At 41.7% G+C, this 19,471-nt stretch overlaps 1 protein-coding gene across 1 annotated transcript in view; it reads right to left on the bottom strand.

Moving 5' to 3' along the window:
• Positions 1–3,816: 3,816 nt before the first annotated feature.
• LOC115262745 (tetra-peptide repeat homeobox protein 1-like) overlaps positions 3,817–19,471 on the bottom strand; it is a 54,744-nt gene continuing 39,089 nt past the window's right edge. Inside the window, exon 3 of the mRNA XM_029865525.2 lies at positions 3,817–4,426. Within this exon, the coding sequence (XP_029721385.2) occupies positions 4,151–4,426 (276 nt within the window). The 3' untranslated portion in view covers positions 3,817–4,150. The remainder of the gene's footprint in view (positions 4,427–19,471) is intronic.

Below are 19,471 nucleotides of genomic sequence, written 5' to 3'. Positions count from 1 at the left end.
TCCACAGGCTCCGTTTGCGGTTAGGTTTTTATTAGACCCCCCTAGCCATTTATTCCTTTTACAGTGTTTACAGGTCAAACACGGACCCGACCCGAACCCGAAAAATTCTCATTTATCAAACCCGAACTCGATCCGAACCCGAGAAATTATTTATCAAAAAGCCCGACCAAAACCCGAGTTAAAAAAATAATTGATTAATGTATCGGATATAACAAATAAAGCATTTGTCTAAATACTGATTTATCTACACTGGTACCAAATCCGACTTCAACCCGACGTTATTCAGCCCCGACCCGTACCCGAATATTTTGAAATTTTTCAAACCCGGACCCGACCCGAACCCGAGTTTTTTTTTATAATTTGCCAGGCCCGAACCCGACCCGTACCTGTCGGGTTCGGGTCGGGTTTCGGATTTGAAAACCCGAAACCCGACCATCTCTAGTCTGTGTGTGAGTGCCTCAGTGTGAATGATCTTCATTTTTTAGGCGATAATAGTGCCAGCTACGTCAGGTTGCAGGTCAATGTGGGAATGGGGAGGGCAATGATGAATGCAATCGCTTGTTGTCAACAGACCGTGGAATTCACTGCATCCGCACAAGTTCATACGAATGTCGGATTATTATTGGGAAATGTTTATTTTTGGCATATGGGTTCAAGCATTGGTGCGTGGATGCTAGGCGTAAAGTGATACAGGGGATAGACAAAATGATCGGGACAGGCAAAATTTTCCCTTCTCAAAAAATTTCAAATAGCTGTAACTTTTTCAAAAGTGCATCAAATATTCTCAAATTTTCACTGTAAGTTGATCAACTGTTTGTGTATCAGTGGACAAAATTTAAAAAAAAACGGACTATTCTGCACGAAGTTATAGAGATTCTAAAAAAAGGTATAATTATCCGATAACCAACTTTGAGCTGTTATATCTCCGGATTCAATGAAGTGAATGCAATGGAATTTTGACCATTTATGACTTATATAATGAGCATTGAAAAACTTTTGACTCAACTTAAAATTCTTAACATGGAATATAATTATTAGACTGGGTCAACAAAGTCGATTTTTCGGAACAAAGCTTTTTCGATTCATTTTAGCGTCCAAAGCAACTGTGCAAAATTTGGGAGCGATTGGTTGCTTCCCCGTATTCCGCTTTGTGATTGAAATTTGTATGGAATTTAGTATGGGAAAACGTGCTTTTTTGCATTTTTCTCATAAATTAAATTTTTTTTGTCTAAAACTATCTAACCAATGACGTAAAAGTATAGCCTAGGATATGCCGAAAAACTTTGCCGAAGACCGCAAAGTGATCCGACTCTTGTGAAAAAAGTTATAACGTACAGATTGCCCAGTGGTGCTTAACATTTAACATGTAAAGGAATAACATCAATAATAAAATCTCAATTTTTGGCCTAAGTTACCAAGCGAATAACTTTTTTCACAAGCATCGGATCACTTTGCGGTCTTCGGCAAAGTTTTTCGGCATATCCTAGGCTATACTTTAACGTCATTGGTTAGATCGTTTTAGACGAAAAATTTCAAATTATGAGAAAAATGCAAAAAAGCACGTTTTCTCATACTAACATCCATACAAATTTCAATCGCAATGCGGAATACGGGGACGTAACCAATTGCTCCCAAATTTTGCACAGTTGTTTTGGACGCTAACATAGGTTGAAAAAGCTTTGTTCCGGGTTGATACGATCAAATTGAGAGTTTCTCCATACAACGTTGACCCACTCTAATAATTATAACAATTGGATTATTTTTCTAATAAAACACCAAATTTCCTTAAATTTCAACATCGTTTCGAAATTCAAGATGCTTATTATAGTTCATTTAAATTCCCTCTGATTGTCTTGAATACAGTTTTGTTTTGAAAGATAGTAACAACATAGGCAGCAATTCATTGGAAAAGTAATGGGATGCCTATTAAAAATAGACCAATTTCCTAAAAAATCATAAAATTAATGAGATTGCTATAACTTTTTCTCTTGTTAATAATTTCAAGTTGAGTCAAACGTTTTTCAGAGCTCATCATGTAAGTCATTAATGGTCAAAATTTCGTGTCATTCGGTTCATTGAATTCGGAGATATAACAGCTCAAAGTTGGTTATCGGATAATTCTACATTTTTCTAAAATGCTTGTAACTTCGTGCATAATAGCCCGATCTTTTCCAGATTTTGTCCACTGATACACAACTAGTTGATCAACTTACAGTGAAAATTTGAGAACATTTGATGCACTTTTCGAGAAGTTACAGCTAAATGGACATTCTTTGAAAAGTGAAAATTTTGCCTGTGATAATTTTGTCTATCCCCTGTAGATTGTGTGAAGATTATTGTGAAGCGGGACAGATCGCTCGATTGCATAACTTGTAGGCGTTATATAATAGATTTACACTGTGCTGGAATTTGGAAAGTTGGAAGGAAGGCGAAAAACGGCTTTTTTAATCCGTTTCTGATTCTAGGGCTATGAACATACAGGGGATACTCAAAATAACTGGGACAGGTAAATTTTTCACTTTTCAAAAAATGTTCAACTCGTTGTAACTTTTGGCTAAGGGCATCAAATATTACCAAATTTTGACTGTAAGTTTATCAACTAGTTGTGTATCAGTGGTTCAATTTTGGAAAAGATCAGGCCATTCTACACGAAGTTATGAAGATTCTAGAAAAAGGTATAATTATCCGATAGCCAACTTTGAGCTGTTATATCTCCGGATTCAATGCACCGAATGCAATGAAATTTTGATCATTTATGACTAATATAATGAACTTTGGAAAACAGTTGACTTAATTTGAAATTATTCATAAGAAAAAAAGTTATAGCGATTTCATTTATTCTATGTTTTTTTAGTAAATTTATCTATTTTTCATATGCATCCCATTACTTTTTCAATTTGATGCCGGTCATTTGGTTGCTTTCCTTTGAAACATGAATATATTCAAGTCAATTAGAGGGAATTTAAATGAACTTTGATTACTATCTCAAATTTTGAAACAATGATGAAGTTTCGGATAAATTGGTATTATATTAGAAAAATAATCTAACCGTTATAATTTTCTTTCGTGTAAAGAATTTTAAGCTTATTGAAAAATTTTTTAACAGCTAATTATATATGTCATGAATGATCAAAATTTGATTGCATTCGGTTCATTGATTCCGGAGATATAACAGCTCAAAGTTGGCTATCGAAAAATTATACCTTTTTCTAGAACCTTTATAACTTCGTGTATAATAGCCCGATTTTTTCCAAAATTGAACCACTGATACACAACTAGTTGATGAACTTGCAGTCAAAATTTGAGAATATTTGATGCCCTTTTCGAAAAGTTATAGCTAGTTGAACATTTTTTGAAAAGTGAAAATTTAACCTGTCCCAGTTATTTTGAGTATCCCCTGTACGTTTATGCATGAGATGCATAAGGTACACCGGGGCAAGTTGAAACGGGTGGAGCAAGATGAAAGAGCGGGTTAACATGATGTTTTCTAATAATGATTAACAGTTTGATCGCCATAACATATTGTTTTTGATTCAAACAATCTTTAGCGAACGACAAATTTCCAAATTGTATTGAAATCTATTTCAAAACTTCGTGTTTCATCTTGCCCCGGTGTACCTTATGTACATAAGAGAGTATAGAAAGTAGATGAAAAGATACAAAGTAGGAAGAAAGAGACAAACCAGGGATTGAACGAACCCAGGAACTTTTGCATATGAATAAGAAGCGGTAGCCCATAAACCAACAGGCTCGTCTTCAAATATTGTGTGGTATTAAGAATGGAGTCATCAAGAATCGAAAACATATTTTGCATTTTGACGTGTCATTTTTATTGAACTACCCTAATCAACAATAATAAATAGTTCCTCTTAGGTATAGACAGTTCTATCTAGGCATAAAATTGAACGTTTTTCTCTAGCCACCTCCTAATGCTACATATCGCATAACATCGCCTCTTCTACTAAAAAGGCGGATACGGCACTCGTGATTCACCTGCATACAAATAGCAATTATAAATTATTCCTACGCCCCGTTGCACTTGAAATGTTCGTATTTAATTTAAATTTAACTCCACTAGACGTGGTGATTATAATAATCTCTTTAATGTTTTATGCTGTTGCTCGGCTGAAAATGACTTCCTTCTCCGGTTTTACCAAAGCTTCGCTCCGACCCATGGGTCCGGTCCGTACGGTGCGGCCACGACGGGCGTGTGGACCGGGACGGGCACGGCTTTGGGGACGGCCACCGGCACAGGTGCCGGAACGGGTATTCCTACGTGTTTCACCACCGGAACGGGGACGGGTTGGGCCACCGGAACCGGGTAGGGACGATCCACGGGGACCGGGTAGGGTCGGTCAACGGGAACGGCAAACGGTTTCGGAACTGCCACCGGGTAGGGGCGGTCCACCGGGATGGGGACGTGCACCTGGAATTTGGGGGGAATAAAGGAAATTGGCATTTGAGTTAATTTCAAAACATACAAATTAAGAATTGATACAATTAAAAGAATACTTAGGTACATGGCCGCACTAATTTATCAATGGAATCTCAGAAGTTATTTCAACCATCCCAAACATGATTGAAAGTGAGGTTCCATGTTGCGAAAAATGTCATCTACATGGGGAATAACCCCATTCCCGCAGTTCCGAGGTGGAAGTGAGGTTGAATCTGAATTGCTGTCCGTCCAATCCCGTGTATTAAATATTGTGGTTCAATAAACAACGGTCGATGAAATATTTGGGATGAATCCCAAACCAAATTCACGGTGATACGGATCAACGGTGGCCTCACTTTACAGGCTACGTCAAAAATAATGTATTTTTTATATTTTAATGAGTTGAAAATAAATTGAAGTAGTAAAATATAGATAAGGTGCGAAAACAAATTAACAAACACTGTCTCAATATCAAACTTATATGTCTCCGACAGCCCAAAATCGCATATTTTGCCCTATAGCTCAAAGTTGTGACGTACTGATGCAAATCTGGGCCCGGATTTGGATTCGGCGGCCCAAAATCTGTCAGAAACACATAGTTTTGCTTTTGAGACAAACGCTGTAGTATTACTTAGTCTTTTTAAAGATATTTATTTGAGGCACTTAAAATTCTTTGAATTATAGGGTATCGCGCCACTTGGGCGGTGGCTTCTATATTCGTCTGTTTTCCACTATAACTCAGTCAATTTTGAACCAGTTGACTTGAAATGTTGTACACGGGTAGATACTATACCTATCTCACCGCATTCCAAAAGTTGTGTCAATTGGTTCAAATTTAAGTGAGTTATAGCGGAAAACAGACGAAAATAGAAGCCACCGCCCAAGTGGCGCGATTCCCTACGATGAATAATTAATAGTTATTTATCTAACGAGTTCGGCAAACCTCGATGGATAAATGTACAACTCGTGCTGTAAAAATCGAGTTTTGCAACGAGTTGCATACAAAATTTTTTGCAATGAAAGAAAAAAATTCATTAGAATATGATCGTTTCCATCAATATCATTGTACTTCGCGGTGGTTGAATGGGACCGGCCAATTTGAATCAAGCATGCCGTGCTATAACCGTCACAGTTTTTCAAGCTGTAGCCGTGGAAACTGAGATCAGACGGTGGTTGCTAATCAAACAATTGCATTATGATTCATAATGCAACCGAAATGAGTTGCATTATGAACCATAATGTAATTGTTTGGTAACGTGTGGAAAAGTAGGCCGTTACCTCACCGAAATGGCAAGTATAAAATAGAATATTATAGTGCCGAGCTGCAAAAAAATAGTTTTAGACAGTGGCGTAGCCCGGAGAAGGGGTAGTTTATGAATAAACTACCAATCCCATAAAAAATGTTATCGAAAATCTATGTGTGGGCATATGGAAATCAGACGCGATTTTTTCTTAGTGTAGTGCTGTTTCCAATTTTCGATTCCCTCATGCCTTAGACGGTGCAAGTGACTTGATTCCAGCCAGTTGAAAATGCCCAATTGAATGCGAATTGAACGTGTAAATACCACTCTTCATCTCACTTGAGCAACTCACTTTTCTTGAACGAAAGTTGAACATGCTGAACTTTTTCATTCAAGTCAAACGAAATCATCTCACTTACCCCGTCTAAACCCGCGGTTCATGTGAGATGAATTCAATTCAGTTTGTTTACGCACCCCACGAGTTGAACAATGTAAACACTTGCTTCGACTGAGATGCATTCAAGACCATTCAAGTGAACACTCAAGTCATTTCCTCAGTCTAAACACGTCATTCCATTGGATTGGACATCTTTGAGAATTTTGCTAGTGAAATGCTCGTTTCAAATGAACATTCTAAACCAGGGATCACGTCCGTTCGTCCGGATGCTCCTATCTTTATCCCGGCACATTTCGAATAATGTGCAGGTTGAGGATCAAGGGCCGATTCTTCAACTGCAGCATAATAAACGTGCACAGCCCACACTCCGGAAGTACTGATGATGACAAGGACGCATTTTACGCGCAGCTCAAACGCGAGTACGATCGCTGCCCAAGCCACGACGTCAAGATCATCATAGGAGATTTGAACGCTCAGGTAGGTTAGGAGGAGGAATTCAGACCGACGATTGGTAAGTTCAGCGCCCACCAGCAGACGAACGAAAATGGCCTACGACTCATTGATTTCGCCGCCTCCAAAAATATGGCCATACGTAGCACCTTTTTCCAACACAGCCTCCCTTATCGTTACACCTGGAGATCACCATAGCAGACGGAATCTCAAATCGACCACGTTCTGGTTGACGGACGGCACTTCTCCGACATTATCGACGACAGGACCTATCGTGGCGCCAACATCGACTCCGACCACTATCTGCTGATGGTCAAACTGCGCCCAAAACTCTCCGTCATCAACAATGTACGGTGCCGGCGACCGCCACGGTACAACCTAGAGCGACTGAAGCAACTGGATGTCGCCTCAGCATACGCGCAGAATCTCGAGGCCGCGTTGCCAGACGAGGGCGAGCTCGATGAGGCCCCTCTAGAGGACTGCTGGAGTACAGTGAAAGCAGCCATCAACGACACAGCCGAGAGCACCATCGGGTACGTGGAACGGAATCGACGGAACGAATGGTTCGACGAAGAGTGCAGAACGGTTTTGGAGGAGAAGAACGCAGCGAGGGCGGTAATGCTGCAGCAAGGGACTCGACAAAACGTGGAACATTACAAACAGAAGCGGAAAAAGCAAACTCGCCTCTTTCGGGAGAAAAAGCGCCGCCTGGAAGAAGCAGAGTGTGAAGAAATGGAACTGCTGTGCCGTTCCCAAGAAACACGGAAGTTCTACCAGAAGCTCAACGCATCCCGCAACGGCTTCGCGCCGCGAGCCGAAATATGCAGGGATAAAGACGGAGGCCTCTCGACGGACGGACGTGAGGTGAACGAAAGGTGGAAGCAGCACTTCGATCAGCATCTGAATGGTGTGGAGAACGTAGGCACGGGAGACCACGGGAACGGAGGAAACGACGACGCCAGTGCAGCGGAGGACGGAAATGAACCAACTCCCACGCTGAGGGAAGTTAAGGATACCATACATCAGCTCAAAACCAACAAAGCAGCTGGTAAGGATGGTATTGCAGCTGAACTCATCAAGATGGGACCAGAAAAGTTGGCCACCTGTCTGCATCGGCTGATAGTCAGGATTTGGGAAACCGAACAGCTACCAGAGGAGTGGAAGGAAGGGGTAATCTGCCCCATTCACAAGAAAGGCAACCATTTGGAATGTGAGAACTTCAGGGCGATCACTGCTTTGAATGCTGCCTACAAAGTGCTATCCCAGATCATCTTCCGTCGTCTGTCACCTAAAACGAATGAGTTCGTGGGAAGTTATCAAGCTAACTTCATCGACAGCCGGTCGACAACGGACCAGATCTTTACCGTACAGCAAATCCTCCAGAAATGCCGTGAATACCATGTCCCAACGCATCATCTGTTCACCGACTTCAAAGCGGCATACGACAGTATCGACCGCGCAGAGCTACGGAGAATCATGGACGAAAACGGCTTTCCTGGGAAGCTGACTAGACTGATTAAAGCAACGATGGACGGTGTGCAAAACTGCGTAAGGGTTTCGGGTGAACTATCCAGTTCATTCGAATCTCGCCGGGGACTGCGACAAGGTGATGGACTCTTATGCCTACTCTTCAACATCGCTCTGGAAGGTGTGATGCGACGAGCCGGGCTCAACAGCCGGGGAACGATTTTCACAAAATTCGGACAATTTGTGTGCTTTGAGGACGACATGGATATTATTGCCAGAACATTTGGAACCCGCCTGAAACGCGAAGCAGCAAAGGTCGGACTGGTGGTGAATGCCTCAAAAACAAAGTACATGCTGGTAGGCGGAATCGAACACGACCGGATCCGTCTGGGTAGTAATGTTACGATAGACGGGGATACTTTCGAGGTGGTGGAGGAATTCTTCTACCTCGGATCCTTACTGACGACTGACAACAACGTGAGCCGTGAAATTCGGAGGCGCATCATCAGCGGAAGTCGGGCCTACTACGGGCTCCAGAAGAAACTGCGGTCGAAAAAGATTCACCCACGCACCAAATGCACCATGTACAAAACGCTAATAAGGCCGGTGATCCTCTACGGACCCGAGACATGGACCATGCTCGAGGAGGACCTGCGAGCACTCGGAGTTTTCGAGCGACGCGTGCTAAGGACGATCTTCGGCGGTGTGCAGAAGAACGGTGTGTGGCGGAGAAGGATGAACCACAAGCTCGCTGCACTTTACGGCGAACCCAGCATCCAGAAGGTGGCCAAATCCGGAAGGATACGGTGGGCAGGGCATGTTGCAAGAATGCCGGACAACAACCCTGCAAAGCTGGTGTTTGCAACTGATCCGGTTGGCACAAGAAGGCGTGGAACGCAGAGAGCACGATGGGCGGACCAGGTGGAGCGTGACTTGGCGAGCATTGTGCGCGACCGAGGATGGAGAGCGGCAGCCACAAACCGAGTATTGTGGCGTACTATTGTTGATTATGTCTTGTCTTAATGATGTTGAACAAATAAATGTTTGTATGTATGTATGTATGTATGACGAAGCCACAGCTCAAAAGCACAAATCTGAAGAACCGGATGTCCGTTTGCGCTGAAAACTTAATCGATTGGTCACCACCAGCGGGTAACCAATCGATTAACTTTTCAGCACAAGCTGACATTCGGTTCATCAGATGTGTTCTTTGGAAAAATTGAGCTGTGGCTTCGTCGTATCTTCACCTTAAGAAATTTCGTGTTTCTTGTCAACGGCACAGCAGTTCCGTTTGTTCGCATTCCGCTTCTTCTAGACGGTGCTTTTTCTTCCAAAAGGTATGGGTCTTCTGTTTCCGTTTCTGTTTGTATCGTTCCACATTCTGCTGGGTCCCATGCTGCAGAATTACCGCCGGCGCTGCATTCTTCTTCTCCAAAATCGCTCAGCACTCTACGTCGAACCATTCGTTCCGTCGACCTCGTTCTACGTGCTCTCGGCTGGGTCGTTGATGGCTGCTGGAATACAGTACCAGCAGTCCTCTAGAGGGGCCATATCGAGTTCACCAACGCTGCCTCGAGGTTCTGCGCGTGTGCTCAGTATGACTACCTCTACACGTTCGCACCATGGATCCTGTCCAACACACCACCGGCAGCGCTACGATGCCGAACCCGCGGTCCAACAGTAGATCGCCGAGTATGCGAGTGCTCCCAATGAAGTTGAGAGATCGACAGTTCCGCGTACCGAGTTTCCAATCGCAAGTCCTTTTTTTCGCTAGGGTCGTTGCCGTTGGTCTCGATTCGTTTTATTATGTTGCTGAATTTCCGTTGCAATTCTTTCTTATGGCCGGCTCATTTCATTTATTTAGTTCAACATCAATTTCATGATAACACTGAATCAACAATTCGTCGCCAAAATACTCGATTTGCAGCTGCAGCTCTCCAACGTCGGACACGCCCAACGCTTGCCAGATCACGCTCCACCTGGTCCGCCCATCGTGCTCTCTGCACTCCACGCCTTCTTGTATCAACCGCATGGCTAGCAAACACTAACTTTGCAGGGTTGCTGTCCGGCATTCTTGCAACATGTCCGTATCCGTCCAGCTTTAGCTGCCTTCAGGATGTTGGGTTTACCGTAGAGTACAGCGAGCTCGTGGTTCATCCTTCTTCGCCACATACCGTTCTCCTGCACGCCGCCGAAGATCATCCTTATCACGCGTCGCTCGAAAACTCCGACTTCTTGCAGGTCCTCCTCGAGCATCGTCCATGTCTCGTGTCCGTAGAGGATCACCGGTCTTATTAGCGTCTTGTACATGGTACATTTAGTGCGGGGGTGAATCTTTTTTGACCGCAGTTTCTTCTGGAGCCCGTAGTAGGCACGACTTCCACTGACGATGCGCCTTCGTATTATGTTTCCAGTTCAAAACCGAATTAGCGACATTTTTTCTTTGACTTCCGCTGCTTTTGCCTTGCGTTAAACACAATGTCGGAAGTGGGGCGCTGTATTGTACACCTGGTGCTCTATACAGCGCCCCACTTCCGACATTGTGTTTAACGCAAGGCAGAAGCAGCGGAAGTCAAAGAAAAAATGTCGCTAATTCGGTATTGAACTGAAAACATAATATTTCACGGCTCACGTTATAGTCAGCCGTTAGCAAGAAACCGAGGTAGACGAATTCTTCTACCACCTCGAAAGTATCCCCGTCTATCGTAACATTGCTGCCAATGCTTGTCCTGTCTCGCTCAGTCCCACCTGCCAGCATGTACTTTGTTTAGCTGCATTCACCACCAGTCCGACCTTTGCTGCTTCACGCTTTAGGTGGGTGTACACTGCCACCGTTCCAAATGTTCTGGTAATAATATCCATTTCATCCGCAAAACTAACGAATTGGCCGGATTTTGTGAAGATCGTACCGGCTCATCGCATAACACCGTCCAGGGCGAGAGAGAATGAGTTTTTAGCGGGCCCCACATAACCCGAGCGTGGTACATATCGACACCAACATTTCGAAAGGGCGTAACTGCTTTTGGAATCATCACCTTCTTTTAAAGCTGTGGATCATGTGTTATGATTTCCATGTTTTTCACAACAAGTACCAGATGGGAAAAACTCTCCTCTTTCCGACAATCACGGTGGTTTGAGTGTAAGTGAGGCAGTACGACCTACAGCTTTGAAAGAAGGTATTACTTCCAAATGCAGTTACGCCCTTTTGAAATGTAGGTGCCGATATATAATATTACTGTTTACGGACTGACTCAACAGACTTAGATGATTGTAAGCAGGCCATGACATTTCAATTACTGAAATAAAGATCATTCCGTCAGAAACTGTAAAACTGAGCACCCCTATTATCTCTACAACGAGGAACCGTCTCTTTGGTATCAGATCAGCAGATTTTCTCATTCTATAAAAAAAGCGATGTTGAATAATAGACAGTAGAGTCTGTAGGGATTGAGAGGGATACAGAGAAAGCGAGAAACAGGGCATATAGCATTGGCAGCGGTGATGCGCTACCGGTAAACAAAGCAAACGATTATGATGAAATGAAACGTCAGTCTTGTAAAGTATTTTGCACGAGTAGGTTGCATCATTTGCATCCTTCCTCGAAAAAGAGTTTCGGCCGGCAGAATCGGTTGATCCGGATTGCCACGGTGTCCGTCCGGACACGACAGAGTCCATCACCTTGTCACAGTCCCCGTCGAGATTTGAATGAACTGGATAGTTCACCCGAAATCCTTACGCTGTTTTGCACACCGTCCATCGTTGCTCTTATTAGTCCGGTAAGCTTCCCGGGAAAGCTGTTCTCGTCCACGATTCTCCATAGCTCTGCGCAGTCGATACTGTCGTATGCCGCTTTGAAGTCGATGAAGAACTGGTGCGTTGGGACCTAGTGTTCACGGTGTTTCTGGAGGATTTGCCGTACGGTGAAGATCTGGTCCGTTGTCGACCGGCCGTTGATGAAGCCGGCTTGATAACTTCCCACGAACTCATTTACTTTAGGTGAAAGACGACGGAGGAGGATCTGGGATAGCACTTTGTAGGCAGCATTCAAAATCGCTCTGAAGTTCTCACATTCCAAATGGTAGCGTTTCTTGTGAATGGGGCAGATTACCCCTTCCTTCCACTCCTCCGGTAGCTGTTCGGTTTCCCAGATCCTGACTATCAGCCGATGCAGACAGGTGGCCAACTTTTCTGGGCCCATCTTGATGAGTTCAGCTGCGATACCATCCTTACCAGCTGCTTCGTTGGTTCTGAGCTGATGAATGGCATCCTTAACTTCCCTCAGCGTGGGAGTTGGTTCATTTCCGTCCACCGCTGCACTGGCGTCGTCGTTTCCTCCGTTGCCGTGGTTTCCCGTGCCTACGTTCTCCACGCCATTCAGGTGCTACTTCCACCTTTCGATCACCTCACGTTTGTCCGTCAGGAGGCTCCCTGTCCTTATCCCTGCAGATTTCGGCTTGCGGTACGTATCATTTGTGAGATGCGTTGAGCTTCTGGTAGAACTTCCGTGTTTCATGGGAACGATACAGCAGTTCCATTTTCTCGCACTCTGCTTCTTCCAGGCGGGGCTTTTTCTCCCGGAAGAGGCGGGTCTGCTGCTTCCGCTTCTGTCTGTATCGCTTCTCATCCTGTCGGGTTCCATACTGCAGCATTGCCGCCCGCGCTGCGTTGTTCTCCAAAACCGCTCTGCACTCCTCGTCGAACCAATCGTTTCGTCGACTCCGATCTACGTACCCAATAGTGCTCTCGGCTGCTTTGACTATACCCCAGCAGTCCTCCAGAGAGGCCACATCGAGCACACCCTCTTCCGGCAACGCTGCCTCGAGGTTCTGCGTGTATGCTGTGGCGACATCCGATTGCTTCAGTCGCTCTAGATTGACCGGGGCCGCCGCCGGTACTGTACATTGTTTACAACGGAGAGTTTTGGGCGCAGTTTCACCATCACCAGGTAGTGATCAGAGTCAATATTAGCGCCACTACAGGTCATGACGTCGATAATGTCGGAGAATTGCCGTCCATCAATCAGAACGTGGTCAATTTGCGATTCCGTTTGCTGTGGTGAACTCCAGGTGTAACGATAAGGGAGGTTGTGCTGGAAGAAGGTGCTACAACTGGCCATGCTCTTGGAGGCGACGAAATCAATGAGGCGACGAAATCGTTTTCCTTCGTCAGCTGGTGATCTCTGAACTTTCCAATCGTCGGTCTGAAAACCTCCTCCTGGCCTTCTTGAGTGTTTCGGTCTCCTATGATAATTTTGAAGTCGTGGCTTGGACAACGGTCGCACTCCCGTTCGAGCTGCACGTAGAATGCATCATGGTCATCATCAGTGCTTCAGGAATGTGGGCTGTGAACGTAGATCATGCTGAAGAATCGGCCCTTGATCCTCAACCTGCACATTTTTTTGTCGATCGGCCACCAACCGATCACGCGCCATTTAATTACGAAACGCGACGTGAGAGACAAGACACGACACTTATGGTTCTTACAATCGTCAAAATAATAAAAAAAATGCCTCAATGCCGACCGATTTTGGGCTCGATACGGCCCATCTACGGAACAATGTCCGAATATCCGGTTGCTGCGACCAGATCGCTTTGTTGCAGAGATGCATTTGAACGTGTTCTGTTCATGTTCTGTTCAAAGGCAGTGCTCACGTGAGCCGTGTTCAAGTTCAAACACTAGTGGGTGTTTGAACGCGGTGCTCTGTGTATCTAAGCAACGATTTGTCGACTTCACTTTCATTTAGTTATTAATTATTATCGTTAAGACGTGGCTGTCAGTCGAGGTCAATCGAAGATTTTCATAATGTTTTCGCGTTCATCGCTGGATATGAAATATTTGCAGAACCTACGATCCTGATCTAGATCCTGATAGCTAATTCTCCGTTCATTAATAGATTCAGTTAGGTTCGCTCTTACCTATATAAGGCTTCCACCCGCTTTCCGTAAACGTCTAAACACCTAGGGCTCATTGCACCAGGTCGAGCCCCGACCACTTCCTGGACATCAACTTCATCCCAATTATAAAATGTTGGGCCAGAAGTGTTACATGCTAGACCGGTCCATAAGAGCCATGGTACGGCGTGGGGAGCACCAAGGTCCGTTTCTGCGCAGTGTAATGATAGTATTTACAGGTATGTTCCGTTTTTATCAACACGGTCCACGATTTTCAGTTGACAAAAACGGAATAGTGATAAAAACGGAATAATTTTCTTTGACAAAATATTTTGCAACATTTTAATATAAATTGGAAGTTTTACTGTATAACACACTTCAAAAGTAAAAATATGCAGTTTTCTAAGAAATTTAATTGTTTCTGGATGTCTTTTAGCACATCTTGGTTGCACAGTTGAAATTACGGTTTTTTGACTGTGACGCCGACAAGAGGTTTTCACCACATCTGTGACCACATTTTTGGAAATTTATTTTCATTGAACGCAAGAATGACACATTACAGTTCCAGTACCCGGATCGACGTTTTAAAATATGACATGAAAAAAAAGTTATGCTTTCTTCCTTCCGGAAGGCATTTCTCCACGAGTATCATCTTCACAAATTCCTATAGATGTTTCGTCTAGGATACTTTTTGGAAATCTCCAGGAATTTTTCCAAGCAATCACTTGTAACTTCTCCAGGATATTGGATTCCCCAAGAAGTTCCTCCAGAATTCTTCTAGGTTACATTGCAGCTTGTTTATCTTTTGGAATTCGATAAGAATTTGTAGAGAAAAAAGGTTCTGCCCCTTATGATTTATTCAGAAATTTCTTCTCGAATCAACCTTTTAAATTTCTCCTGGAGTTTCTTTGGGAATCCCTTAAAATATTCCACCAGAAATTGGAATTTATTAACCTTCCTTATGTATTATGTTGGGAACAGCTCGCTGACTTAGTGTAAGGTTTAGGTATAGAATGGCCCTAATGCTAAGAAAATAGTTCTGTGATTTAACCTAGACAAGATGTTGAAATTCATCCAAGAGTTGCTTTGGAAATTCACCAAGATTTTCCATTTGAAATACATATAGGAGTTTCTCCGTTTCTTCAAAATTTCAACGGGGAATTCTTTCAAGATAACTTTCTGAAATCCTTCCAGAATTTTTTTCTGATATTTCTCCAGGGGTTCTTTCTGGGGTTCCTCCAGAATTTCTTTTTGTGATTCCTTGAACAGTTTTTCTAGAATTTCATCAGAAATTCTTTCTTGGATTGTTTGAAGAGTTTCTTATGATATTTTTCCCTGAAATGTCCTCCATCCAAAAATTTCTTTGAAGGATTCCTACAGAAACTTGTTTTGGTATTCATGCGCAGTAGAAACATCTACACCTACTGGAACTTTTATTATGAATACTTCCAAGAGATTTTCCAAGAGGATTCTATCTTTTATCTTTGTTATTTTCCCATAATTACTAGATGGACCAGCCTTGAGCTGAAAATCTCGTTAATGAAGATGATGAAGTAATAATAATGCTCCCCGACTTCTTGCTGCGTTTACTGGGAATCTTCCAGAAGTTTAGTCTAGTAATCTTCCAGGAATTCTTTCCTCAAATCCTCCAGAAGCTTCTTCACGAAGTCCTCCTGATGTTCTGCATAGGAGTTATCCAATTGTTCCTCGAGGGATACTTTCCGAATTGATGAGATTTCCTTAGGATTTTTTGGGAATCCTCAGTTTCTTCTGGGAACCCTTCAGGAATTGCTGGAGAAATCCCCAGATCGTTTTCCAAGATCCTAGACTCCTCTTTCTTAGAGAAACTTATTTCTGAAAGACTCAACTCCTAATTCACCTTAAGAAACTTCTGAATAACTTCCTGACGATTTCTCAGAAGAAATCCATTAAGGAATATTGAGGAATACAAGGTAGAATCGCTAGTAGGAATTACTGAAGAAAACCAAGGATGGCAAGAGAGATCTCTGGGAGAAGTTTGAGTCCCGTCGATAAGAAATAGCGATCCAAAGAGAAGAATTTAGCACATCGCTTAATTTCAAGAAAATCGTGTAAAAATCGCGTGAAATTTCTTTCACTTAAAAAAGTTTTTTCACAAGATTGTAAAAAAAAAAATGATTGTAGTGTAAAAATTCAGGCAATGACAGGCAAATAAAGCCTTAAACTGTTTAATTTCTCGCATAACACTTGAAGAGGCAGGCCAGGTTCCAGTTGGTACGTAGAGCCGTAAAAAAGAAGAAGACAAAGACGAAGGATCTTCAGAAGGAAGTTCTTGAAGGAATACCTAGATGGACATCCTGGAACAACCCCTGGAAGGGATACCACTTAAGGTGCCCTAACACAATATGCTAATGAAATTAAAAAAAAATATGTTCGATTATCCAGGGTGTTTTTTCCTATATTGCCGGATAATCGAGTCCGTCCTTTGATGGTTTTATATGCACATCCCATCTATATTATTGATCTATAATGATTAGCTACCTATGTTACACTTGGTAAATGATTGAGTCATTTTACAAAACGACAAAATTGTTGATGATAATATTGATATTCACGTATTACCTTCTGTCACCTCCTGTCAGATTTTCATTAATTAATTGGCTCGGTTTAATTTTTCTAATCAACTTTGGTTTAATTTTTCTCATGTTCAAATAAGAAGTAAAATTACGCGTGATAAAAACCACGAATTAACATTATTCACACATGAATTTGAAATGTGTTGAAAGCTACTGTGGCATATACGTTTTCTCTGTCATCATTGGTAGTTGCTTCAAATTCATTCATGGATGCATTGCCTCAAAAATAATGTTAAACTATAAATAAATCGTGTTCGAGGGAACAAATTTGACAAAAACTTTAGTGTTGATAAAAACGGAATGAAATGTTGACGAAATCGGATAGTGACAAAAACGGATAGTGATAAAAACGAATAGTGACAAAAACGGAACATACCTGTATCTTGGTCATCGTGCACCCAACATCCAACTTAAAGACACTTAATAGTGTTACGCTTAATAAATTATTACCCATCAGAAAATTTGGAGGACTGCTAGTTGGAAAATAGCCAATAAATCATCATTGGTGATAAGTTGAATCAATAACGCAGTCGCGTCGAACACCAACATTTGGTTCACAAATCACTAGTTCTCGATCTGAACTGTCACTTTTGAACACCGTTGCGTGAGCCATCTAGTTACCTAAATTTTGTTCAAAAGTGTGAACACCATTCTTATATGTCAAATGAAAACAATGAGAAAATGAATGACAGTTTTTTTTAATAATAATATCGAATCGAACCTGAGAAGAAATAGCCAGTACACACGCTTTCAAACAACTGAGTTACTAACTATAAAATTGTATTAAAGATTAAAAATCGATAGAGCTTTTGTAAACTACAGAGTACGAAAACAACTTGCGAAAATATGATGATCGAATGTAGCAAATGGAACACGTCATATGTGATGGAAATTATTAAACATTCTCAACGTTACCTTGCGGATGAAAAGAAAAGAATTGCGAACGTGAATTGTACTCAGGTCCTTTGGGTGTGAATATCACGCCCTAGCAATTTTGGCCATCTTACCCAAGAAACACACATGTTATAATAGAGTTACGACAGCGCAAGTTTTGGTTGTATAGAAGTTTATTTTACGTAATTCTAACATTGTGTTGAAAAAACGTAAAATAAACTTCTATACAACCAAAACTTGCGCTGTCGTAACTTTTATATAACATGTGTGTTACTTGGGTAGCTTGTTGAAGCACAGAGAAGGCCTGCTCAAGGATTTTGAAGCGAAACCACTACTTGGCCATTACTTGTCCTAACTTTTTGCACAGTAATAGAAACTAGCCGCATGAAAAAAAACGACCAAGTGAGTAATACTCGCAAGTGAGAAACGAGGTCTTACTCACAAATGAGTATACTCATACGTGAGTAACTCACATCGTGAGCATTACTTACAAAAGAGTAAGGTGAGTGAGTATTTTTTACTCGTATATGGAACACCGGTAATGGGAAGATTTTTTTTAAGAAATTGTTGCAGAGATTCCTTGAGAAATTTCTAGAGGGCCTTCTTAAGATATTCCTTGATTAAATAACTTCTTCAGGAATTGTTTTGAATAGATTTCAAAGGGTCTTTCCTTCTTAAACTCCAGCAAGAAAAACTTTCACACGCTTTTTGGAGATTTGTTTTAAAAAATATCGAAAATTTCTTGTCGACGGATAACTCTATTGATATCTCCACAGATTCTTTGACAAATTCATTCAGAAATATTTCCAAAGAATTTCTACGGAAATTCCTTAAGAAATACCTGAAGAATTTATTTCTGGGATCTTTGCAAATGTTTGGTTTTGCGTTCCACAAAGAATTTTCCGAAATGTTTCTCCAGGTGTTTCCCCAGGAAGTTCTTAGGAAACTTCTTCTAGGATATAAAAAAGAAATTCGGGTTAAGTACTGTTCCTTTCAATTCCACTAAGAATTTGCATCCCTTGACAGATACGTATTTCGACCTCAACTATAAGGTCGCCTTCAGTCTCTCGTACTTGATCGACTGGACTTGACTGGAGTCGAGTCAAGTTCGAGATACCGAAGACGACCTTACAGTTGAGGTCGGAACACGTATCTGTCAAAAGATGCCAATTCTTAGTAGAATTAAAAGGAACAGTACTTAACCCGATTTTCTTTTTTCTTACCACTAACTTTACTTCCTCTAACTCTTTCTTTCAGAATTTCCTGCTTAGATTTCTTCAGAAATTCGTATGTGAAAATATATTTATTTCCAGAGGTTTCTTCAAAATTTCAAAATTAAGAAGTTACTTCATGAAACTTTCCTGAAAAAATAAAAATTCTGAAATTCTTCAAGTATATTATTCACAAATCCTAAAGGGATTTGTTCGGAAACTCTTCCCAGGGTTCTCCTAGATTTTTTTTTGAGAAATTTGTTCAGTGATTCCTGCAGAAATTCCTTCATGTTTTTTTAGAAAAAAATGAAAAAAAAAGTATCTTGATAAACTTCTGGAATAACTCTATCAATGAAAGAATTTTTGAGAAATTTCTGCAGCGGTTCCTGGAAAATCCGTGGAGGAATTTCTGGAGAAATCTGTTTAAAAAATGCAGACAAAGGTACTTGTGGATTTTTTAAGAAATCCTTCATTGAATTTCTAAAGATTCCCTGGAAGATTTTCTGAAGGGATCCTTGGAAGAACTGCTGGAGGTGCTTCTGAAAGATTCATCGAAAATAAAATCTCGTGATGATTATGAAGAGATTTCTTGGAAGAATTCTTTAGAGAACCAATAAAAAAATTAAAAAAAAAAACGGAGAACCCTCTACAAATATTCTTTGAAACATTTCTAGAAACAAAATCTTTGAAAAATGCTTATTAGTTGAAGTTCTGCAGCAATTGTTGAGAGAATCTTTTGGAAAAAGAGAAAAAAAAAATCCTGAAGAAAGGTCTGAACAAATCCAAAGCAATGCCTGGAGGAATACCTCAAGGAACTATTGGATAAACTCCTGTAGGAACTTTCCACAATAATCTTTTGAGAATTTCTAG

The sequence above is a fragment of the Aedes albopictus genome, chromosome 3 (assembly GCF_035046485.1).
Source record: "Aedes albopictus strain Foshan chromosome 3, AalbF5, whole genome shotgun sequence".
NCBI lineage: Eukaryota > Metazoa > Arthropoda > Insecta > Diptera > Culicidae > Aedes > Aedes albopictus.
The sequence above is the reverse complement of the archived record's forward strand: the minus strand, read 5'-3'. Positions and strand labels throughout refer to the sequence as shown.